The sequence below is a fragment of the Anomalospiza imberbis genome, chromosome 4 (genome assembly GCF_031753505.1).
Source record: "Anomalospiza imberbis isolate Cuckoo-Finch-1a 21T00152 chromosome 4, ASM3175350v1, whole genome shotgun sequence".
Taxonomy (NCBI): domain Eukaryota; kingdom Metazoa; phylum Chordata; class Aves; order Passeriformes; family Viduidae; genus Anomalospiza; species Anomalospiza imberbis.
In genome coordinates this window covers 67,855,240-67,880,746 of record NC_089684.1, presented here as the reverse complement: position 1 = coordinate 67,880,746, position 25,507 = coordinate 67,855,240, and the positions used below count along the sequence as shown (strand labels likewise).

The window sequence follows — 25,507 nt, the reverse complement described above, 5'->3', positions numbered from 1 at the left end:
TATGCAGTGGTTCAGTGTTTTCTGCCAGCTGGCAACGATTTTTCCTGCAAGTTACCCATTTTAAAGTGTAAATACACACAGCTAGTGGGATATATATTCTGAGGGAATCAGACCCAAGCACTGCGCTCTTCCATGATGCAAGAAGGGTAAAACTAAAGGAGCTTTGCTTTGGGAGACATTACAAGAGCATGTAGTGACAGGACAAGGGGGAATGGCTTTAAACTAAGAGTAGGTTTAGATTAAATATTAGGGGAAAAAATTTACTGAGGGTGGTGAAGCACTGGGACAGGTTGCCCGGAGAAGCTGTGGCTGCCTCAGTCGTTTAAAGCTAGGTTGGAGCTCTAGGTAACTTAGTCTAGTGGAAGATGTCTGTGCCCACAGCAGGGGTTGAAACGAGATGATCTTTAAGGTCTTTTCCAACCCAGGCCACTCCACGATTCTATGATTATTCTGTTCAGGATCTGTATGTGACTGACATGAAGAACAGCCACTAGGGTTTTATATTGACTCTGGAAGCCCAGCCTGGGCTTCTCTCAAATCCCACTGTTGTGGGGAGTGTTAGTGCAGAAGTGTGGGGTGATAAACCTGTTGTACCCTCACAGCAACAGCTGATAACTTTGGCTTGAAACACATCTTGCAGTGCCTGGGGAAACAGAAACATTTCCACTTCTAGATAATGACCTTTCTGTTAGCAATTTATCTGAATCTGTTGGTGAGTTACACCTCCAGTAAAAGCAGAAAAATCTTTAATTTATGCTGTGCTGAGTCTTGCCTGTGCACAAAAAATTGGTAGTGGGCATTTTAGAAATGGATCTTCTGTGAATTTCAGCAACAACCAGCTCTGTTTGCAAACAGCTCCAAGTCCTTTTGTACAAGCCTGGTTTTGTCCATGTCAAAGCTTCTCCAGGAGCCAACTCTCACCCTCTGTGCTTCAGTGCAGGAGGTGTTTGAACCTGCTTTGAGCAGACATTCTGCCTGTCAAACAGCAACTGCGAGGTGTTAACCCCAACAAAAACCACGCTGAGGAAGGAGCAGCTCAGCCCTTTCAGGCCATCAGGGCGACTGCGTGACTCCCGGTGCTGAATTCTGCATCTGAGGCTGAAATTACATGGTAGGAAAATTACATGGTAGCTGAGATAACAGCTTGCCGTTGACAAAAAGGCAAGAGCCTGCTCTTCACTGCCTTCAGTCACCATCCACATGCAGCCTGGGCATTGTTTATGCTGGTGCTGGCATTCCCATGACCCTGTGCTGATTCACCTTGCCGTGCAGGCAAGAAAAAGCAGTTTCTTCTTGCCAGGTGAGTGAGGTTGAAGTGGGTCAGCCAAACTTAATATATCTCTCTGAAAGGGAGTTTTGTAACTGGCTTAAGCTGCTCTGGTCTAAGACAGGAAAAAAAAGGAGCATTCCCACCTTATGGTCCATCGCTTGCCAAGTTTTCCTGCTACTTCCATGTGTTGGCAGAGAACTGCTCTTTCTGAAAGGTAAAGCAACCAAAAAAATCAAATTTCCTTGACCTTTCCTGAGGAAGGCAGCAAGATCTAGCAGTTGGAAGAGGGATGGCTGTGGGACAATCTTCCATGGCAGGCTTAAGCCAGCCTAAACCAGCTGGAAAAGTGCATTCTAACCCGAGTGAAATCCTGGCAAAGGCACAGCCCCTCTGGGTGGCAGATGTGTTGATCCAATTAACTACTCCTCTCTCATTGATTAGGTTGAAGCAGCTGAAATCCAAGACCCATGAAAGTAAAACTTCACCAACACAGTGGTGAAACCAAGTGGAAGATGGAGAATTTCCCAGACAAACACTCTTTCTGGTTGGCAGCAGCACTCCAAGCCTGTCACATCCCTGCAATTTACATTCCTGTGACCTAATTTTTTATCCTGCAAACTCCAGTTCAGTGACATCTCCTCAGAATAACACCTGCCTCCCTGCTTGTCTCTGGTTTGATGTGTTGGGTGAAGAATTACTCGGTTTTATTCTGCTTGTGAGAAGGCATCAGCAGGGGTGCTGCTATGGTAATTACAACATATGCAGCTCTTGGAAGGTCTGGATTCTCCTGGAAAAGGGAGGCGCTAGGAACAGCCCTGGGCACAGGGCAGCCACGAGGTGGCACGCTGGGCTTTCACTGCTGAGCCTCGCTCTTCCAGGAGCAAGTTATTCGGGAAAAGCAGGCAGATCTTCGGTGGAGTTATGTAAAACATCATTCCTGTTAACATCCATCCATCCTGCAAGAACAGGCTTTGATTTCCACATAAGTGGCTAGTCAGATTCAAAGTTATTGTCATATGACTGAAATAGATCTCTTATGTCAGTCAGTCAAAACAGAATGGAGGATGTGAGTCATGCTTTGCAAAAAGCAGGAAGTTTGGTTTTGTTGCCACAAATTTTTAATACAGAGAGAAAATTATAGGGCTGTATTGCCATGTTTGTCATAAGGATTCGAGAATAACGTTGTCCATCTCTTGGAGAAATGTTTCCAAAACAAGAAAAATAAGAGCTTTTGCATTCTGATTATTATTCATTATTCCTCGGTGCCACGGAATCTAGGAGGAGTCTAGAAGGAAACGTGTACTCTGGTGAGAAGTGCCAGATCCTCCCCAAAATGAAAGGCTGCGATTGGAAGGCTGCTGATCTGGGGCTGGGGGTGGGAGGGGGCGTGAGAAAATGAGGTCATGCTCATGGGTGTGAGAGGGACGCTTGCAGGGGGTGGTTGTTGTTCTGCCTGAAGTGTAATAAACCTTCATGACCCAGCACAAAGGTAGAAGTGCAAGTCTAGTCATGACATACCCCGATATTCTGGACCTTTCTGGGCTCTGTGGTTATGTCTCTGAGTCCCTCAAATAACTGTGGGACAAGAGATATGTTAGTGTAAAAAGCATGGCAAGGAATCAGCTTTTCTTCATTGTCTAGGAACATAATGGAGTTTAAAATTTAACTAAATTTACCCTCCAACGTGACGGTTCAAAACATCACCATGCAAGAAAAAATGAATTTAAATGGAGACAGGTGCAGGGGAGGGCAAGTTAGAGCAGAGAGCCAAATGTGTAAGGGAAGAATAAAAGCCTTTGGCTTGGTTTGCCTAGAGAAACAAGGAATTTGATTACTCTTTATGAACATATGAACGGGTAGACACTCAAGAGAGAGGAGTTATCTAAAGAAAGAAAATAGTAGCACAAGACCATATGGGTACAGTAATAAAATGTCATTTAAGTTTCTAAAAATGACATGTGCCATTTGGCATGTGGCACAAGGTAAATTCTTTTGGACTTTGTTATAATGAAGTAAAAAAACCCAAACAAAGATCCCTAGATTGCAATTCAGTGGTTGGCTGGGGAGCAGTGTTTGTGACCTGGGTTTGCATTCACCTGGCGCTCTAAAAGAGCTGTATTTCCAAATCATCAGAAAATAAGAGTGCAAGCAGGAAGAAAAAAAATTAGGTGCAAGTCTAAAAATTACCATTATGAGCTCTTTTTAAAGAATTCTTTAGGCAATCAAAGAGCCACAACTTGAAGAGAGAAAAAAACATTGACAACTCTTGTTTTATTAATGGACTGAAGAGTGTGAGTAAAATTAAAAAACAAATAGCCAAAATGGAGAAAGCAGGAAATAAGAAAGTGTTGGTATAAATGAGAGGCTGTGAGAAGCAGAGTAGTTATTTGAAGTGAAGCACATCAAAGGAAATCCATAGCTGGCAAGGCTAAATCCCAGAAAATCGTAGAAGTGAATGGTACAGACCCATTACTAGATGGACATGATTAAAATGTCAATAACAATGCAGAAGTGTTCATTGAACATTTATGATCAATGTTTGTAAAGAAGCAGGAAGATACATACATGCGTGGGGGTCACTTGACAGTGATGGGATTCATTTCAGTGCATTAGTGACCAGCGGAGCTCTTGTCTTCCAGGGATAACTGTGGCCCAGGAGCTTGGAAACAGCTGAATGCAGAGACCCCCCATGTGTGTTGATGTTCCTCTTTAGTGAACCTTGATTGACCAGGGCAATTCTAGGAGGCTAAAAAAGTGCCAGGTTGGTGCCTGTCTTCAGGAAAGGAGGCTGCATGATATGGAGGAAATGCAGATTTAATAACATCAGACGTATGGATAATGTTCTGGATAAATACCAAAAAAGGGTGTTATGTCACTCATTAAAGAATTAGTAATGCCAGTCAGAGGTCTAATAGAATTCTCATTTCATGCTTCTAAAAGACAACAAATAATTCAATTTCCTCTGAAAGGAAGGAAAGCTGTAATAAACTTTTAAAAGCATTTTTACTTAGAACTGCACAATATTTTAATTAAACAGGGTAATAAAGCATCAGTGAAGAATACATTAAACACTGGTCGCAGAGATTATTTTTTCATAAGTGGATATAAATCACTGTTGAATAAGGCTGCTTCTAATAGGACCCTCCAGGATCGTATGTGCTACACACATATGTAATCAATATTTTCATTAGTCATTTGGAAATAAATACAAAATCAGCCCTAATCCAATTTGCAGATGACATCCTCATCAGTCGGGTGGCACCAGCAGGATGACAAAGGACTGTCCTTCAAAACATGGTAAACTGGGTCTGGAAAAAAACTGGGGGGAAAACTAACTCTGAAGGGGGCAATTATATATCATATATATCATTTATATCAAGTATACCATAGACAGAGACTCACAGAATGACTCAGGCTGGAAGGGACCTCAAAGATCATCTCGTTCCACCCCCTGCCATGGGCAGGGACACCTTCCACTAGACCAGGTTCCTCTGAACCCCATCCAGCCCGGCCTGGACCACTTCCAGGGACGGGGCATTCACCATTTCCCAGGCCAGATCTCTGAACACATGGAGGGAACCCGAGTTTAAGGTACCACAGGGGCTTTCTGGGGTTGCTACGACACCGGGCCAAAGTGCTGGGGCTACCGCTCCCGGGGCTGTGCGCGCTGGGGTGGGGGGCGCAGGAAGGTGCGGTCAGCACGGGGCCGATTTCGCTGTCAGGGCTGGGGTTACCTATACCGCCCTTGTAACGGTATGTTACAAGGTATGTAACATACCTTGTATGTTACGGTATGTGGGGGGCCGTGGGGGCACGTGGGGACGGGGGGGCACCACCGAGTGACAGCATCAGTTCGGCTGGACGAGACCTCTGAGCTGACCGAGTCCCACGTGTGCCCGCACAGCCCCAGGACACTCAGCGCCGTGCCCGCTCCTCCCTGGGCGCCCGCGGGCGCTCTCTCCCTCCCGGCCCGCTTCCCGCCCGACGGCTCCATGCCGCTGGGGGCTGGGGGGGGAGCACTGTGCGCCCCCCGCGCCGGGTGGTGCGCGCCGCTGGCCCCGCCCTGCCGGCGCCCAGGAACGGCCACGTCTCCAGCCCGGCCGAGGAAGGGGCGGGGCCGCGCCGCCCGCGCGCCAGCCGGCAGCCAATGGGCGGGCGGGCCGGTGAATCATGCGCCCGGCGATTGGCCGGCGCGGCGGTAGAGGAGGGGGAGAGAGCGGCGTGGCTCCGATTGGCCCGGCGGGCTCTGTTGACAAACACCCAGCTCCTCCCCGCCCCCCGCCGCCGGGCGGGCCAATCACAAGGAAGCGGCGGGCTGAGCGGCGTGGCGGCGGGCCAATGGGGTGCGTGTCCGCCGCGCAGGGGCGGGTGCGCGCGGGGTGCCGGTACGTGGCGGGCGGGCGTGGCGCGGCGGGCAGGGCTGCGCGCGCGGCGGGCGCCCATTCTGTGGCGGCGACGGCGGCGACGGCGACAGCGGCGTTCATGTCCTAACGGGTGGCGGAGGCGGGCGAGCCGGGCCCCTCCATGCGGGGGCCGCGGGGCCGCAGCGCTCTGGCCGCCTTCGCGTTGCTGGTGCTGCTCGGGGTAGCGGCGGGCGGCCCGGAGCCGCCGCCGAGCGATGCCGCGGCTGTAGAGGCCGCGTTCGGGCTGGGGGCGGCTGCCGCTCCCGCCGCTCTGCCCGCTGGTTCCGCGGACGTGACAGTGGAGGACGATGAGGGCGGTGTGGCCCCTGCAGCGTCCGGAGAGCCGGACGCTGAGGGCAGCGGAGAGGCCCGGCCCGGCAGCAGGTGAGCGGGGGAGGGCGGTGACAGGGCTGGGGATCAGTGCCTGCGGCTGAAGGGGAGGTTCAGTGCCTGGGTGAGAGTGCGGGGTCGGTGTCTGCGGTGAGGGTCATGCCTGGGGCTGGCTGGGGAGAGTGTCGGGGGCTGGGATGGCTGTCGGGGGCTGGGGTTTCTGAGGGGCGCCAGTGACTGGGTGGGGGTCGGTGTGGGGCGGCTGAGATGGGGTCGGTGCGTGAGGGGGGCTGAAGAGTGTCGGGACTCAGTGCCTGGGTCTGATTAGGGCGAGTATTAGTGACTGGGATGGCAGTCAGTGTCCGAGACTGTTGAAGGCTGTCTGGGGCTGGGCTGGGCTGGGGGTCAGTGGTCTCAGCGGGGAGGTGCTGGGGAGCGGGCTCGGCTCCGGTGTGGGGGTGCAGGGCGGGTTCCGCGCCTCAGGGGAGAAGGGTGCGGTGTCCAGGGGTGCTGCGGGGGACACGATTGTGTCTAGGCTAGGAATCAGCAGCTGGGGGTGTTGGGGAGGGGGCAGTGCGTGGGCAAAGGGCTGCAGCATCCCGGGGGTCGCGTGTGGGGAAAGGACCGCGCAGGAATGGCCATGGACGGGGATAGCGCTGGGATGGGCCGGGAGTGTTGGAGCGGGAAGAGGGGAGGAGGGAGAGTTGTGCTGTAGGGTTATCGGAGGTGGAATAGTGCTTGGGAAAGCGGTGAAATAAGGGTGTCGCAGGCTGGTGCGTGAGGCAGGACTGTGGGACACGCAGGGAAGCGTCCCAGGGCCGGAGGAGAGGTGCAGGGAGAAGAGGTGGAAGAGGTGAGCCCCGTGGTGGGGCTGGAGTAGCGCTACAGGGGCGGACAGGCTGGACCGAGGGGGAGGCAGTGACAGTGAGGAAAAGGAACTTCGGGACCTCGCCAGCGCTGAGGTGCTTGTTCTTTACGCCGTTGTTAGGAAGGAGAGAAAGGCTGTCTTAGTTCTTAGACAAACAAGCTGCCGGATGTCACGCTATGTGACATCTGGCCCGTCTGCTTACCCTGGTAATACCACGTCTCGATCCGTTCCTTGCCTTGGTCGCAGGTGGCAGTTCTGTGCCTGCGGGAAGGAGACCCTAAAGCATCTGGAGTCTAAACTCTTCCCCAATACCCGCAGCTCACAGTTGTTCAAAGCACGCCGTCCTTTTCTGTCATCGTTTTGTTTTAAATAAAATGCAGTTCCCCCGTGTACTTAATTGTCTGTTCAGTGCAGACACTGGGGTGTGCCTGAGGGGAGGCCAAACATGCCAGGCAAATTGATGAACAACTTTCAGAATATAAGGGGAAATAAAATTCTTAATAGCTGCGTGTGGCAAGAAGCTCTGGCAAAAGGAAGACTTAGATGAATGATTCAAGTGCAGAAATGCCACTGAGCTGATTCCAGTCTGTTTCTGAATTGGCTGATAACGAAGAGATGATAAGCCACAGGCAGAGTTCAAAGGAAGAACAGCATGACTAAATGCCTGCTGTATTTGAAAACATGAAAATGAATAGCCCAAAGCTTGTTCTTAGTATGCCCAAGCATTCACTTAAGAAACCGGCTGACAACTTGGCACCCTGTTTTCTTGGGGGACAGTCTCATCAGTTAGCACCAGGATAATTCTTTTGTGTATCAATTGATCAAAATACCACCTGGTTTATTGCAGTTCTACTGTATTCAGTTTTTGATAGGACCCTTGTTTATTTAGCCTAGGAAATTTTTAAAAATATATTTTCTGTTTGTCTTCTACAGCTAAGTAGAATACACTAAAGATGTTCAATGTAGTAAATTAAGCCTGAGATTAAATGTAGCTGCTCTGTAATTGATTAGTATGTAGGAACAGATTTGCTGTCATCAAATAAAAATAGAATGGCTGCCTGGCCATAGTGTTTGCATGCATTTATTTTTTTTAATCTGTGTTTCTGAGATTTCCACTCATCTCAGCTAATTGTTCTTCAGCAATACACAGGCAATATAGAGGTCAATATAATCTGGAAAAAAAAGAACAAAACCAAAACTCCAACTGTCTTTGCTGTAAGCAAATTAATATAATCATCTCGGTTTGAAGATTTCTTTTGTTTTTTTTTTTTTTTAATAAAATAGGAGGATTAGTGATTTACTGTGCTCTTTACATACAGACATGCAGGGTTTGCTGTTGGAATAGCTGCTTAGAGTTCAAGTTTAACAAACAGCCTTATTTGCAATGTTCCAATGGACTTTTGAGTGTTGAGGGTTTGATGATTCTTTTAAACTGAAACAGAAATAGTGGTAAATGTACCAAGATAACGACAAGTTCTGCTTTGTTTTTCTAACAAAAACAACTTACTTGAAGAAATGCAAAGTTTGGTGCAGTGAAAGGGTGTAGGTGAACTAAAGAAGTGTTCCTCCTCTGTCCTGTTTACAACTCTCCTTGCTATCTTAGCCCTTTTGTTTGTGGGTAAATCTTCACTTTTTTAAGGTAGAGCAGCGCTGTGCTCAGGCCTCTTGATCTCCCAAAGTGGGCTGTGTTCGTTGTGGGGTACTAAAAAAGGTTTCAAGGCCCAGGACTGGCCTTTTGTCAACTTATGTGGAAGTTTGCAGTAGATATTTTGCATAACTTAAAGGGGGGGGACATTATCACTGCCCTGGAATAACAAGTTTCTGTCTGTGAGCAAAAGAGGATAGGAACTGGTAAGAAAACATTTTCATTCAGCCGTAGAGACTGTTTTCAGATGGTTGGGGTCAGGGAAATATGTCCAGATGTGCATTCATAGTGACAAAGTGCAAATAAAATCTCACTGCACAACATTAGCTTGTGCTCTGCCAGCTGCTCTGATTACTGCTGTCTCTGTATGCTCCACAAACTGGCCCCTTGCTTTAGTCCTGCTGTTGGCCATCTGTAAGGGCCCAGAAGGGATTTTCTTCTCCTCCATCACAATATATTCTGGACCAGCAGCTCAAGGCAAGGAGAAGTGCAGGTCTTCATTTTACTGACGTTTCTTTTTCAGGTGAGGGATCCTGGGATTTAAGTGACTGCCTCATTTTGAGCAATTTATTATTGTATTTTTTTTTGTTCTAGTCCAGGCTTTTGGAGACTATTGAAATATAATTTTGTGGTATTGGTCATAGTTGTTTTTCTTTTCTTTATTTTGTATCCCTGTGATGTGATTGACTCCCTGGTATAGTCTGCGATTTACTGTCAACAAGTATTGATGCAGCCTTGATGCTGTTTGTCTCTATCCTCCTCACTTCCTGGGTGTTACAGTTGTGACTTTTGGCCTTAAGCTAGGTCATATTTTGTGTTTTCCTTCCTCAGAAGGGAACCTGGTTTGGTAGTGTTCTCAGAAAACCTGTGTGTTCCTGAAAGCTGGCATCTTTGGTCAAGGCAGTCTTTCAGCTTTACCCCAGTCAGGAAGTGATGTTAATAAAGCCAGCAAAAAGGTGCCGTTTTTCAGAGAATAAAAGAGTTTATCAGACCTAACCAAAATAGAAACTGAGTCAGGAATTCCTTTTGCTTTCAGTTTGTCAATCAGTTGGTCCAAAAACGCCTCAAAAATACTACTTTTTCAGTTTAATGTAATGGAATTGCAGCCCTGACATCTTGAGCCAGCAAAGGCTGGCAAACAGGTGGCTGAAAGGACTGTGTTGTGGAACTGTGGCTGTATTCATCTCATGTTGCTAAGAGTTTGATGTAAGAACTGCCATAATGCACTGCAGTAAGCCCACAGCGGCTCTGTGGGGTGACAGAAAGCAAGTCGCCTGCCTGTTTGTTTTTAAGCTCTGAAATATTTTCTTGAAATAGTTGCCTAAATGGCTTTTATCATAATGTGTTAATTTAGTGCTTGACTAGACTACCTGAGCAACCTTGTCACCACTTCACATGCTCCCAGTACACAAAGCTGCAAGCACTGGAATCTCACAGAGAAAGAGAAGGGAAAATCTGACAGTGAGAAAGTCTAACACTAGAGAGAGTCTTGGGCACAAATTTTAGATCTTGCATCAATTAGAGTTCAAGTGATGGGGTTTTAACTTACTGGAGTCCATCAGAGAAGAGGAGAACAGGTATTCAGATTTTAACTCATGGACAAATAGAGTAAGGAATGAAGGATTTTATCAGAAGAGTAAGGAGTTTTAGCTCTTTTTTTCCTGGTATGTGGTATCACTGAAGAACAAGATGAAGTTGGAACCAGAAATGTGGCTATTTAGCTGAAAATGAATCAGTTATTTAAAAACCAGAGAGAAATGGATGTTTTTCTTATACCTAGTTCCAGTTCTAAAGGTAGCCACACCTAAGATTTAGATATAGCTGGGCTGGCTCTGTTCCTCTGTCTCATGGAAGTGTGTGCTCAGTAGGTGAAACAAAGTCCATTCTACAGCTGGCGACAAGCCCTGAGTGCCACTGCACCCAAGAAAAGCCAGGATTTTTACATTGTGCAGAAGTGGTTGGTTAAATCAGTTCCTCCAAGTGTGTGCTGCTGGCACAAAGGTTCCCCACACTCCCCTCCTCTTTCCTAATCAGCTAAACTTAAAACTGAAGTGTGGTTACAGCACCATTTGGGTGGCTGGAGGTCAGGGTGCAGGTACAGATTCCAAAACCATCTTGAGTGGTGGTGGAGAGCCTTAAATAGTGAGGTAACTCCTAGGGAAGGTTGAGGTTTGCATCTGGTGGGGAAAGATAATACAGAAATGTAAGATAGAAAGGCATGAAGCATTTGTTACTTGAGGGAGAAGTCAAAGAGGAAGAATTAGGTAAAAGAAAACAATGGGAGTACACGGGAAGAAAACATTTCACAGTGCAATTTTAGGATTTGTCTTCTCTGCAGTATGGCTGCCAAAATTCCCTTCATTCTAGCTGCATTTCTACCTCTTTTTATAACCTAGTTGTCAGGAGGATCAACATAAAATTTAAGTAGACCCACTTGGAATAATATTTTCTTATGCAATGCTAGAGTGTTTCAGATAAATTGCTTTACCATAAAGCAAACAGATTGTGTTAAATATGTGTCCAAGGCCTTTAGTGTGTGAGCACTTGTTTACAGTACTTGAAAATAGTCAATCTCCTGCAATCTGGTTTATTATTAACCCAGTCTACATTTCTAGGCAGTTGGGAAAAGTGTTTGTAATCAGCTTATAAAAACTTGTGTCTTCTACTGTGCAAATATTTGCACAATTGGTATTTTTCTAACAGTTAGACTTAGCTTTTGGAGGAATGTGATGCTTGGCCACCTTCAGAAGTAGGAGCTGCTATGGCATTTTTGGAACAGGTTAAAGATCTCTTTATTTTTCTGTTTATTAGTAGTGTAGTGCTTTAAGCATTATAAAGTCCTATAAATATTGTGGGTTACATTAACATGTAAAATGGCCATGTTTTACATGACCTTTGTTAGAGGTGATGTCATGAGCCACTCTCCCTGAACATGTTTTTAGATCATGGTTTCAGTTTTTCCCTCCTTAAAGCAAACTAATAACCCCCATCATTTCTTCCCTAAATTCCGTGTTACTACACCATTAACTTTGGACAAGTGAATATATTTGGCCAGAGTTCTGCACAATAATTTATTGTCCCTTATTGTTTAAAATAAAGATTAATATACATGTCTGTGTGTGCACTACCAGCCCCCTGCCCTTTCACCCTCACCCGAAACTGGTTAATCTCCCCATCACTTTATTTGCACAGTTTATTATTCTCATTGAAGTCAGTGACTATAAAGGTCCTTCTGGGTCACTAGATCCAGCCCCCCTCAGTGCAAGCAGCCTTTAAAGTGATCAAGTTCTACTCCCTCTGCCTTTGAAGACTCGGGAGCTGCTGCAAGCTAAACTGACAATGAAATTTCAGCTTTTTCAGGTCAGAGAAAAGCAATCCTCAAGGAAAAAAAAGGCCCGTCAGAGAAATGCCTTGTCAGTGCTTTGTCTCTGATGTGTTGTTTATTTTGTTTGTTTGTTTATTTTAGTGCTGGAGCTCTAGCCCAACCAGAAATGCTTATTCTAATTGTACCGCTCTGTAAGAAACAAGATTTACTGAAATTGAGGAGCTTCAGGCACCGTAGAAATCGGCAGCCATCCTGCCATGGCCCTGTATCCCCAGACATCAGGCTACTTAAAGCCTAAGCTGCAAACCCCAGTTTCGTTGCTTTGTGGTCTGCAGGTGTTGGAGGTTTTGTAGTGCCCTGTGTGTGCCTTTGGAGGGACTTTTTTTTATTCAGAGACTTACAAAATATCACAGAAATTTAATGTTTAATCCAAAATAATTGGAAACTTGGTTGCAACTTAATATTTCTTATATCCTGGTTGGTTGGGTTAATAGTTTCGGGTTTGGGTTGTTTTGAAAGGATGTATTAAAGCTCAGTTTGGAAGGGACTGGAAGAAGTGGGATCCATACTGTTTGTATAAATATCTCCAAAAAGATGATCTCATTCAGTATTGTAGTGGTAACATCTGCATGCAAGAGCAAAAAGTCAATTGCCATCCCCTGAATCTGAACTCTGAAAGTGTCTTACAACATGGAAATTAGTGTATGACAGCCAGCCAGAGACTTCAGCTCTTCTACTCTGTTGTTGGTCTGGGTAGAGCTACCCAGTTGAATTGCTTTTCTGCAGAATACAGAGACTTAAGGGGTTGGAGTTGGATTTTACTGAGCATAAAAGGCAGCTAATAGGGGAAGTCCATCCTGCTGTAGTTTTGACTGTGAATGTTTTCATTTTGCAGATCTCTAGTAATTATCAGCACTTTGGATGGACGAATTGCTGCACTGGATCCAGAAAACAGTGGGAGAAAACAGTGGGATCTGGATGTGGGATCAGGTTCTCTTGTGTCATCCAGCCTCAGTAAACCAGAGGTAAGGCAAAATTTCTTTCCTGACTAAATCTTTAGAAATGGAGTTGTCTGTAATAAAAGGAATGCAACTTCCTTCCTCTTTGGTAGATGTTAAATAATAGAGCAAACACTTAGAAAACTTTGTCAGTACTATTCTCAAACTTTTTTTTTTTTTTGAGTGCTTACATCATGTTGCCATTTCAAACTGGAGTGTGTCAGCATTTCAGCCTTGGGATTGATGTATTTGATAACTACCAAACTAGATGATGTAACTGAGTTGGGGAATTGTGTGTAATTGCTGATTGAAAACAAGTTACTTGTAATTTCAAGCAAATGAAAGGATCATCTGCCTCCTATTACTAGACTATGTCTTGGCAAGTACTGGCTTTTTTTTTCCCTCAAGAAAAGCAAAAGTCCTTGTGACTTAATAAATGAACAAAGGATTGTTTTGGGTGTTTTATACTAGATAAGCAGGCTGCCTGTGAAGTAGAATGTGTTAGCAATTAAACAGAATGCTGAAGGTCACCCTGAAGTACTGAGTGGTAGAAGGTTGCATCACTTCTTGCTGATGAACTGCAAGAAGAAAATCTAGAGCTCAGTTTCTTGTTTGGTGCTATTGGCCACCATCAGTTTCAATAAACTAGACTAAAAATTAGAACAAAAGTTTTTTTTCCCTTTTTTTTCCTTTTCCTGCACTGGGGAGATCTCGGATTCATTCTCTCCTAGAATCAGGAGGAATAAAAACACCAGCAAAGAGGTAATTTGGGGTGATAGCACACCACAGAAGTACACAGTCCTTTTCTGTCAGGGATGGTTGGTTTTGATGACCTATCCTGTATCATGCTTTTGCACAATGAGCATCAGAGAATGAAAGTTGAGTTCAGGATTGTTCAGACTGCCTGACTTTCTTGCTTGTGGTTCTTTGTTGCTGTCTGTGGCCATGACCTCTGTTTCGGTGTACAGAAGTCAAAGGAAAGGTGTGATCTGTTGCTGTGGTATTGCGAGAGCTGCTCATGAGTAGCTCAGGTTGCAGAAGTAATGTGAATGTTTACTCACATTCTTTTGTTTCTGAGAGAGAATTTTGTTTATGGATGCAGCTTTGTGAGATTTGTTCAGGTGTATTTTTGTGGTTTAGAAAAAACACTGTAGGAAAGAAGAACTTTCCCTCCAAAAATATGTTTAAGAGCAGAATTGAAAAGAATACAGAAGAGAGAACTGTAAAGAGCTTTGTGAGATGGAAGGTGTCAGTGATTGTGTGTTCCTTCACAAATGTTCTCAGCAGTAGATACATAAAATACTGGTCTGTTACCTGTTGCTGCAAATAGTTTCTGATGACCACATGAAAATAGAACCAGTGGTTATGAAAAGCACACATTTCAAATCTGTGCAAATATAAACTTTGTTTTTTCACTACAACTTAAGTCCAGGTTTTTAAAGATTTTGGGAGTGCAAGCATTTCCAATTATAGAAGTGTTTTTGCAAATATAGATTTTGTCATTCAACTGTCTGTCCAGGGTTTTGATATTTTTCCAATATGGCATGACTGTAGAAATGGAAGGTTGGGGTTTAGACAACAAAAATCATAGTTTGTCCATGTGGTGTTTAATTCCCTTCTGTGATTACAAGTAGGTTGTGTCAGTCATAAAAATACATTTTTTAACAGCTTTTGTTATGGATAGAGGAAGTTGGACTTTCAGATGAGCTTTCAAATACTTTCATTTCTACAGCTGTGGCCAAAGACACTGAGGGATTTTGGCAGTTAACATGCAGAGCCTATAAGATAAACTAATTTTGGAAGGAAAAGGACATTTTGGCCTTTTAGAAGCTGTTAACTGTTACGAATATGGGCCTTTTTAGACTGCTTACTGTCATGTAAACAAATGCTGTTAAGAGAGAACATAACAAGAAACATGATGAAAAGTGATGAATACTCTGAATAAACTGCATTTAAATATTTAAATGTTTAATCTGCTGTCAGTCATCAGCTGAAAGACTTCATGCAGTGAATCTAGATACTTAAGTAAGTATTCACCTCATTAAAATTGCTGAGAAAATTCTGGTTTGGGTCAAAATACTGATGTGAGCATGTGACCTGTCGAGTTTTATTCTCTCAAACTGAGTCTTGAGGCTTTTCCTTCCTCTTCCATCATTTTTGAAGTAACAAAGGTTTCTGTGCTAGCAACACAGTATTCCTCATAAAGCAGTAACATTATGTAAGCTGTTAAATTGCAACTTCTTGCAAGAAATGGCAGATGAGAAACTCTGTGTAACACTTGCAGTGACAAAGATTTGTGTTCTTTTAGAGCAAGGAAAGTATGTGTTGCTGGGTCCTAATTGTTTTGATGAGAGTTTTTTTAACTATCTCAGGTGTAGTGTGACTATAATGAACTGAAGTTCCAAGTCCTGGTGCAAAAGCTTAAATTTAATTTCCAAGTGCCTTTTAAGAATAGATGTTAGATCTTCAAACTTTCAGTGTTTAACAGAACTGTAGTTAACTTCCTTTACCTAACTGTAAAATGTCAACCTGGCTGTCTGGAGCTCTTGTGTTAATTAGGAAAGTGAGGCAGTGAAATTTCAAATGTTCCAGCAGTTCTGTCAAACGCTTCAGATCTTGAAACTACTGCTTAAGACACTGACAAGTGAGATGTTCATCATTTGTCATGTGAACAGATCAATTAGAAGGGAAGGGCTGCTGAAGTATTAATTGTGTGTCTGGGTAACTAAAATGCTAAGACTCTTTCCTTGGCTCTAAGCTCCAGCATAAACAAATCATGGTCGGGGTGCCAATGTTGAAGAGTTGACTCTGCAGTTCAGGCTTGTGTGTGAGAATTTAAAAACTCTGTTTCCCTATCCATTGTTTTAAAATGGAAAACCTTTCTCTATAAAAGCCTGGTTACAACTCTCCTGTTACCTGCACATAAAGATTGCCTGATGAAATTCACAGTAAAGTCATTGAATCACAACTTTTCTAAAAGGGAGCTTAATTTTAATAAAAACACTTTGCTCTTTAAAATTTGGGTTTGTAATTAATACACTGTCCATACTTAGAAAAGAATACTTTTGGGAGAAGCAGCGTGTTGAAATAATGATGCTTAATTACAGTGAAAGAGAGAAGTGCTTCAGAAGCAGTGGGAAAGGTTCATAGCACATAGTTTGCTGATGAGGATGATTAATTCTTTTACCTGCAAGCTTTATACTAAATTACTTAATGGGCACCAATCAGAGTTGTTTCAGTGCTCTGGGCAGAAGCTACACTGGTATGGGCTCGATAAAAGTACCTGGTAGGCTGTTACAGACTAATCCCTAAGTAAGCATCTTATTTCCTTATTTGAGACATTGAAGATCATGGGACAAAATCAGTTTCAGCTCACAAGGCTGACATTTATAGCAGGGTAAACATACCACTGTATCCTGGAAAAATCAATAATTTGATTATGCTATGTCACCAAATCTGTCAACATCCTTATTCCAATAAAGACTCTCATGACCTTTGTATTGCATTATGTGTATGTATGTATATATAGATATTTAAGCATAAAAAATATATTTTATTGTAATAGCCACATAAAAGCCAACTTTTCTACAAACCTAGACATCTGTGTCATCTTTTTTGGACATAGAAGTGACATATTTTTATGGAATAGCCTACTGTTACTTTTTTTCTCCAGAGAAATCCGAAGAGGTGAGGAAGTTTTATACTGAAGTTATCTGAAAACTCACTGTATTGTTGATGAAGTGAACTCATAGAGACTTTGAGCAGATTGTTCCTTTTTTGCTTAGAGCAGTGAGTTGGAAAAGGATTTTGAAATCTCAAAAAACTCCACTAGTGACTGAATTTAATGTACAGTACGAGTGTATCTTCTTTCTTTTTCCCTCCCTTTATCTGCGTCATTAACCCTTCCAAATTTTCAGTGCTTTGGTTTCCCAAAAGAAATGCAGAATTCTGCTGTGAAGTGTCCAGACACCTGGGACTCACTTTGAGGTACTGACTTGCCTGCGCATTGTAGCACTTAGGATAAGGCCACCTCTGTGCCCAGACAAGCCAGAGAAGAGCCCAAATCTGTCTTGGGTTGCTTTGGGAACACAGGAGGAAACTCAGCAATTCCCATCCTTTGACCTCTTATACTCTGGAATGGAAGAAAATACAAAATCCACATTGAAATGGGTCAGGGCAAGGCAAGAGGTCAAAATGCCCTTTGAGGGGCTTGAATTGTGAATTCTGTTTTGTGCCCTCCCAGAGGTTCAGGGAGGGTAAATAATTTAACAGTGTCTTTGAAAGAATTAGGAAAGTTTCACCAACCACTTACAGCAGTATTTTATTAGTTTGGATAAAACTTAGGTGTTTGTTTGGTTCATGGCTTTCTATTATAGTTATTTTTCGGTTGAGTCACAGTCTGTAAATACCATCCAAGGAAAAGCTGATAGTGTTTGTCTTGGATATGGGTGGGGAACACTTAAGACTCTCAGACACTTGAGTGTTTCCACTGAAGAGGTTATTATAGCAGCTGTTAAATGCAGTGATGAATATTAGGAATTTATATTAATCCTGCATAAAACTGTTCTGACTCTGCTAACATTCACTGACCAAACAAAAAGGAGATGCTTTTCAAACTGCACAGACATTCTGAGAAAATGTCTTTGTTCTGAATTCTGCTTAAAAATGAATGCCTCTGTCTAGTTCACTGTTAGTAATTTTAACTCTTAGTCTTGGGTGCATCTTAAAACATCTGGAATAGGACATGCCAGCAACAGAAACAATCTTTCCTGCTTAGCACTTGGAAGAGTCTCTGTGCACCATCCAGGCAGCTCGCAGGAGACTGAGACTTTCATATACATAGAATAGCAAGTGGTTCTCTGAAGTGTTCGAGTGTGTACAAAAGGTTTATAAAGGACAGTTTTACTCAACAAAGAATAAAATTCTAATTTTCATGCTGTAAAATTACTTTCCAGCTATAATATGTTCTGAGCAGACATAAAGCACTGAATTGCCACTCTTTTCAAGCAGGCAGAGTGTAGATCAGTGGTCTGGTTATTGAGGTGACTAAACTAGTTTCTTTGTAGGTAAACTGGTATAATTTTAGTTGTCTGAAAGAGTATTCTAGTGTCCTGTAGTGGCCTTTATTTTTGTGTACTACTGAGATGTGTAGAACCACCAGATGCTTAGATAGTTGGAGGTGTCATTCCTGCCAAAGAAGACTGGCGCATCAGCTGTTTCTCAGTCATAGAGGTTTTCTATAACAGACATGAAATTAAACTGTGCTAAATGAAATACAAGATGTGGGGATTGATAACAGTGGATTTATTGTTGAAGGTTGGAGGTGACCAGTTTAAAACTGAGAAAACTGTGTACTAAGATATCCTGTGACAGGGAATCAGCTGCCATCTCCATTCCACTGCAGGGGAAGGAAATGTGATTCCGTGTTGCCTGCGGGGTAGAGAGAGACAGATTAGTGTCTTAAATGGTCCTGGAAAAGCTCATAATGAATAAGAAGTGAGTGTCCAGAATTGTACTTCAAAGGAAGATAAATTCTAATTGCAATTGAGGCAGAGAAGGCTTATTAGGGCTATCGAGGGGAGTGGAGCCTGTGTTTCGCAGGAAGAGAATGGATGTGACTACTTTTAAACTGCATGGATGTATTTAGCATTGCTGATGGCACAAGTGGTTCTTTTCAGTTCTGTTGCTGGAAACACACATGTGCATGAAGAGGTGACAGGCTTGGGAAACTTCACTAGCGAGACCTGTGGATTTCTGAGTACAGATTTTTGTTGCTTTCTTGATGAAACTAAAACACAATTTACAATTCTCCTGAAAATAAACTTCTAATGTTATTTAGTGGACAAAAAGTAATCTGCAAAAGACTAATTGTTTTAAAGTACCCTGATAGCTGGAAGCTGAGCTTTTATAGGAAACACAGCCAACTTTTGTAGTAGGAAATGGCAAACTTGAGGAAAAGAGGAATTGCTGACAGCTGCCTGAGGTGAGCTGGTGGTCAGTGTGGTGCAGCACCATCATACCATTACCACAAGTAGGGCTATTGCTTAAGCAAGTGGTGTTATGCATTTATCGAAACTGCACATCTTCAGTCCTCTTAGTTTGGTGTCCTGTTCAGTTAAAAAACCCAAAAGCCTTCTTGTAGCTGCGGCTCAGTGGCTGCATTGCTGACACTTGGAGTTAGCACCGACAAAGTCCTGAGGAAATGCTGACACGTGTCCTTTCACTGCTTTAAGGACATTTTTGAGGATGACAACTTCCCTTACAGGACACGTGAGCAGCTACAGAACAGGATATTGTGGCCTGTGCGATACCAAAGCTCTGAGACCTGTCCTCAGGTGATGCTCTGCCTTCAGCAAAGCCAGGAAAGTTTCTCAGAGTCGCTGTGTGTGTGACCAGCTTTCATCTCATGCTCATAGCCATAGTCAGAATGCTCCAAATATTGGAAAGGCTTTTTACCATCCCCATTGTCTCTGGCTTTTTATTCTCTTTATAGTAGAATAACAGAATGGTTTAGGTTGGCATACACCTCTAAGATTACAGAATTACAGAGTCTAAGTGTTAACTCTGCACTGCCAAGGTCACCACTAAGCCACATCCTTAAGTGGCACATCCACAAGGCTTTTACATCTCCCCAGGGATGGTGACTCTACCACTGCCCTGGGCAGCCGGTTCCAATGCTTGACCATCTTTTCAGTGAAGCAAGTTTTCCTTACAGCCAATCTAAACCTTCCCTGATGGAACTCGAGCCCATTCCTTCTTGTCCTATTGCTTGTTTCTTGGGAAAAGAGATTGACTCCTCTCACCTGGCTAAAACTTCCATTCAGGTAGTTGTAGGGAGCAATAAAGTCTTCCCTGAGCCTCCTTTTTTTTTCCAGGCTCACTAACTGCAGCTCCCTCAGCCACTTCTTGCAAATCTTGTGGTCTGGACTCTTCACCTCCTGGGTCTGGATAAGGGCAGGAAGAGAGCTTGTTATTTTATTGCATATGGCCCACTGCATGTTTTGTATTGGCTGTTTAGCAGTTCTGGTGTTTACAGATACTAAAATGGATCAACTCTAGTACCTAGACAAATACCTGTTTCAGGTAATAGATAACTTGGATAGTTAGAATTCAGCTGCCCAGTACACAAAAAAAAAGTAATTTATTCTGCCCTAGAGCCTTTTCTGACTTTCAGGCTATATCTTTATCTATATAAAGAAGGGCCCATTTCAAGGGTTAAGTGATTTATACAGCTTAGCAAATCATTCCTCTAGCAGCACAGCCACTGACATCTCATTTCCTAATTTCTTCTGGACTTTGTGCTCCATAAGGAGGTAACTATTAATCTTTGTCAGATTCACTGCATGTTTCGTGCACTCTTTCTTTGCATCTTTGAAAGAGGAGACTGATTTGCCGTGTTCTGTTCTCCTCCTGTATCAGGCTCTTTTCCTATAGGAGTTCCTCTGGGACTTAGTTTCTCACATGGACTCTGTGTCCTTATCTGCAAAACCATCCTGTTCATGCAGGGCCAGGGGAAGAAACACACAGGGTCCAGCTGAGATCAGTTTGAATCCTGGTCTCCTTAAGTGCCACAAGATTCTGCTATTGCTCCTGCGTGGATGCCAGGTGCCCACCAAAGCCACTCTGTCACATCCCTCCTCGGCTAGACAGGAGAGACAAAAATCTGTTGAAAAGGCTCTTGGGTCCAGGTAAGGGCAGGGAGAGATTATTCACCAGGCACTGTCACAGGCAAAGCAAACTCAATTGAGGGAAACCAGTGTTATTACCAATAAATAGGATAATAAGTAGGATAAGGAGAAATAAAACCAAATCTGAAGAACATGTTCCCGCACCCCTCCCTTCTTCCCAGGCTTAACTTCACCCTGATTTTCTCTCCCCCCACCTGAGAGTGGTGCAGGGGGTGGGGCATGGAGGCTGCAGTAAGTTCATCACACGTTTTCTCTGCCACTTCTTCCTCCTCAGGGGAGGACCCCTCACACTCTTCCCCTGCTCCAGTGTGGAGTTCTTCCCACCTGTGTAGCCCCCCACTACCAAAGCCTTGCCTTGCAAACAAAATACAAGTACCAGTTTTGCCATGGTGGCTGAGGAACTGTGTAGGGCCTGTTTCTGGAAAGGCAAGGCTTCGGGTAATTTTTTTTTTCCATTAATCCACTCCCAGAGGTGCTGTTAGTTTCAAGGAGCTCAGCGATGGGCTTGCTAGCAGCAGCACCAGTTTGTCTCAGAAAGCACTGCTCTTAAGTTTCAGAATACTTGCAGTCTTATTAATAAAACTTGCCATGTAAAAGAGGGGGATGGAATAATGTCAAAATAAAGTATTTCTTAAAGCACTGTGCAGTTGGTTTTTTTATTATTATTAAGGAGAACAGTTTTTAAAAGTCTGTTACCATGGCAGCAGAGCAGGCTGGCATCTCTGTATCTCAAAACCCCAAGTCTTGCTTGACTATGATTAAAGTAAGGGTGGTGTTTCAGTTTGCTTGTCTTCAGAGAAGGGTCTGTGTGATTGCACAGCAAACAGTATTGGGTTCCTGATCTCTGTTGAAGCTGGGATGGTCTAGTTAGCACACTGCAGTTCCTCAGATTTCTTTTATGGCCCTTCAGGGGAGGGCAGAGCAGGAATAATTCTTTTAAGGGCAAACTCAGGCTGAACAAGGGAGTGCGCCCCTGACATTGGAAAAGAGAGTGTAAGTCTCAAGCTGCTGTGCTGCTTTCATCTGTTGCTTTTCACACTGCTTGTGTAAAAGACAGTTTTGTTGGGACTCTGGTGCTTACACCTGATCAGATTTTGATCAGATCTGAACTGTAGAATCATGGCAGAGATACCAGCTCTAGTCTTTTATTAAAGTTGTTGGCAGGATGTTGCACGTGTTGCTTTGAAGAAAGAGAAGAAAGAAGTTTTGAAATGAATTCTCTAGTACTCATCCAGGCACAGGGTTACAGCATCACTTTACACACTCATCATACAGAAAATACAGGCCCACGAAAGTTGAATTTGTTACTCTTTTCCATGTATTCATGAAAAATGAAATAGAAACTACCAGCTTGTGGAGTATGGGGGATGATGGAAGGAGAAGAAAGGCTGTAACAGATACAAACTTGTGTCATGAGGTACTTGATGCAGGCAGGAGGCAGGGACCGGGTTTGGTCACTTGATAGATGCTGTGAACTGTTGCTGGGTGAGCCGTACAGCCTGATGGTAAAAATCAGCCTGAGCCCTGAGAAACATCTCTGCTCACTGTTGCTGTGCAGACCTGGTGTGCTCTTTCAGGCTGTCACAGCCCAGCTGAGATGAAGCCTATTTCCGTGGCTTCTCTGATGTGCCGCCCTGGCACTGGCTGGCTCTCAGCTCTGCAGGGGAGGAAGGCCACCTAACCCCGTCTGTAAACAGCTCAGTAAAATACTGATTATCTGATGGCCAGGTGCAGCCTTTCTCACGGTCCTGGTCTCAGAGATGGCTTGGGCATGTTCAGTGTTTAACAGGCACAGGAGGTGGTCAGGACAGGTATGCACTTCATGAGCAAGTGTAGTGCTGAGATCAGAAGTAATGGTACTCACAAGAAGGAAAAATTTTCTAGACAAACAACAACCTGTTGGTATTTCCTGCCTCAGCTTCCTCATTGCCCTTGAACATGTCTCAGGTTGTTTTACTGATCTAAATCATGGACTTCCTTTCACAGTCAGTTTTATTTTTCCTGGCTGGTTGAACAGTTCTTTGAAGAATACTTTGCTCTTTTTACCAGTGCTTTAGTCAGTGGAATAGCTCAACAGCCTCAGTTTTTCAAAAGACCGTGCTTGTGTCTGGGTCTTTGTTCTGTTAAGGAAGTGGGGATGCTGTGGGCTTTGCAGAAGTTGGAAGACTCTGGTTGGCCCCTTCATCCCTGTGTGCTGCCGTTTGATTAGGGTTTGCCTGTTAGTAATAGTACAATGTCATCCTCGTAGTGCCCTGTGCTTCAGGATTTCTGCAGGTAGCTGGAGGCAAAACAGATGAATCAGCATCCTGAAATCTAAGGAGAGGAGGAGAAATAACCTCTTCTATTGGAAGGAAGTCATAAGCCCATGTCTCTGTGCAGATAATTTTCCTGCATGCATAGCAAAAAAGAGCAGACAATAAATCAGTTCCAGACCAGCCCAAACTAGGGACGTCTCAAAAGTTGTGTGTGTATGTATATCTATATATATCTATATTACCTGAAAAATCTGAAAACAATTACAGTAAGAATACCTGTGTTACTGTCTGTGTGTTTGTGTTTTTAATTTGTTTGTTTGTTTTTTTAATATGGAGCATACCAGCTTGCTTTCACTTTCCCAGATTTCTTTGTGCAGACTCCTGTTTCTACCCTTCAGAATAAAACTGCCATATGTGACTTTTAATACGTTGCCTAGATTAATTTTAAAGAGGCTTAAAAGACATAGTTCTCAGTGAGAAGTAGTTTTCTTAAGAGCGTGCTTGATGTTGGCTTTGATCCTGTTTGTTACAGTGATTCTATTGTAGGGATAATCATAGAGGGGAAAAAACTGGTACCCTTATCGCTTAAGATCATGTAGGTTGGTCTTAGTTAATTAGTAATTGGAATGAAGCTCTTGCAGCTTATAGTAACAGTAAGATTTGAGAACTACAAGCAGAAGTGTTAGAAAAACATAACGACATAAAATCCTATTTTAAGGAAAATATTTCACTTGTGCGTGGTTATTTCCTTGGAGTTAGGAGATAGTCCAGCCCATCTGTAAACAATAATATTGACTGTTTTGGCACCAGACTGGGCTCAGATGTGTCTGCACGTGAGCAGGCTTGATTTTTGTTTCAGACGATAAAGAGCCTTAGGAAGGGGGTAGAATGTCACGCTTGCTGTTAAACAGCTCCTGGAAGCTTTAGTACTTCAGCTTGTTTTGATCTCTGTTTACACAATTTTTCCTTTTCTTTTTCTCTTCTCTCCACCGCTGTAAATCAGCGGCTTCCTGCACCGATCAACCTGCCGTGGCACCTGGCGCACGGTGCCCTCCTTTCCAGTAAAGAGTCTAGACAGCAAATTCCCTGGAAGCGTGTGCCATTCCGGATCGTTATGCCTTTTTGCTTTTTTGTGGAGGCTTTTTAGAAACTGCATTACCTCACCCGTCGGCCTGGAGATTGCGCAGCCCGCGCCGCTGATAGGGCTGCAGAGCCCCTCGCAGAGCCAATGGAGAACTTGGGCTGCAAACTCTTAATGAGCAAAAGAGCAGCGGCTCGTTTAGGGCTCCGTAGTTAATGGGGGGGCTTTTTTTAAGTGTTACTTCTGAAAGACAAGCCACTTAACAATTATGTGCCATATTGCTGACCAGTGAAGCTGAACAAATAGCTATTTACATTGACAGATCAGAGGAATGTGTAAGTGCATCGTGGTAACCTACATTTTCTGTGCCAAGAGATTTGCAGCTGACTGCCTGGGTGACTCACTCCTTGGATTAGGAGATGAGGTAATGCTTTTGAGATACAGGGTGATGTCATTCCTTTACCTGAGCTGCATGCCGATGCTAGTTGCTAGTACTTTCAAGGAAAGTCCCTTTTCTGCTTCTCATGTACTAGAGAATGAGCTGCATAATTCTGATAGTTGCTGTTATTAATGTCCTTCCAAAGCCTCTGGCTGAACTGCTCTTTTGAAAACGGATGTCACCACAAGTGGCCACAAATGTCTTTTGTTACACATGAGTGTGGGCACCTGCAACTGGCACATTTGCATACCTGCCCCATTCTTCAAATACAGCTATTTTGTTGAAAGAAGACCTTCATGGTAATCAGGTGCTACCTCTTGTCAGCACTCTGTCATGTAATACATTTATAAATAAAGTCATCCTAAAAGGAGGTGAATTTTTTTCCCTGTTCTGTTTCTGTAGTGAAATAGCTCATTTGTGATGGTAAGTAACCCAAATGTCTCACTTGCACTTAGGGTCAGTTTAACCTTATCCACTCCTACTCTAGCATTGTCCTTCACTGCAACAGCTCTTCCTGCTGCCCCTGCTCCCTCCCCTGATGTGTTCATGGACAGCAGCTGTGTCTTTTCTCAGCTTTTCCCTCCCAATGTCACCAGGACGTGCTGCTCCCTGTGGATGCCCTCAAGGTTGGGAGATCGGACAGGTGATCAGCAGAGCTGATCTATCCTCTGCAGTTTTTGGGGACTGAGGTTTCAACACTCGAGCAGTCAGAGAGGCACTGCCAGGGAATTTTCAAAGCCATAACCTGATTTGATCCATATTTTGGGGATGTAGAGGTGTGTGTTGTTGAGTCAGCTTCATGCATCTTGGAAATTCGGGTGTGGTTCCCAGAGATGGCCAGTGTGAGTGTGTTGTTTGCTGCTGGAAAATTTCCTACTCGGGCCCTGGAGCGAGAGCTTTGGGACAGGGGAGGCACTTAAGGTGACATGTGTCACGCTGTCCCCAGAGCTTGCAGTTACCCCCAGAGAGTCTTCCATGCTCAGCAGCAATTCCTGAGCAGTTTACACCACTGTCTCCATTCTTCACAAACCGTGGAATGGTCTCCAGCCCTTGGAGCAGAGTATCTCATACTGGCTGGGCTTTCAGACTACTTGCATGTGTATGGATCATGTGCAGATCCATTCAGAGGATTTGTTAATGCAAAGTAACAGCTGCACAGGCTAAAAGTTGTCATCAGAATTATTATGGGCTTCCGAAAGAATATA

The 25,507-nt window shown here is 44.0% G+C and overlaps 1 protein-coding gene and 1 long non-coding RNA gene across 4 annotated transcripts in view; both read left to right on the top strand.

Annotated features, from left to right (window-relative positions):
- Positions 1-1,588: 1,588 nt before the first annotated feature.
- LOC137473198 (uncharacterized) lies at positions 1,589-4,339 on the top strand. The gene is made up of 2 exons (XR_010998640.1): positions 1,589-2,577; positions 3,910-4,339. It is a non-coding gene; the product is annotated as an uncharacterized lncRNA (long non-coding RNA).
- Positions 4,340-5,656: 1,317 nt separating this feature from the next.
- EIF2AK3 (eukaryotic translation initiation factor 2 alpha kinase 3) overlaps positions 5,657-25,507 on the top strand; it is a 42,666-nt gene continuing 22,815 nt past the window's right edge. Inside the window, exons 1-2 of one of the 3 annotated variants that reach the window (XM_068189012.1) lie at positions 5,657-6,057; positions 12,737-12,866. In XM_068189012.1, the coding sequence (XP_068045113.1) occupies positions 5,795-6,057; positions 12,737-12,866 (393 nt within the window). In that variant the 5' untranslated portion in view covers positions 5,657-5,794. Of the gene's footprint in view, positions 6,058-12,736; positions 12,867-24,058; positions 24,288-25,507 lie in introns of those variants that run through there. The other 2 variants (XM_068189014.1, XM_068189013.1) reach the window with 2 other exon arrangements.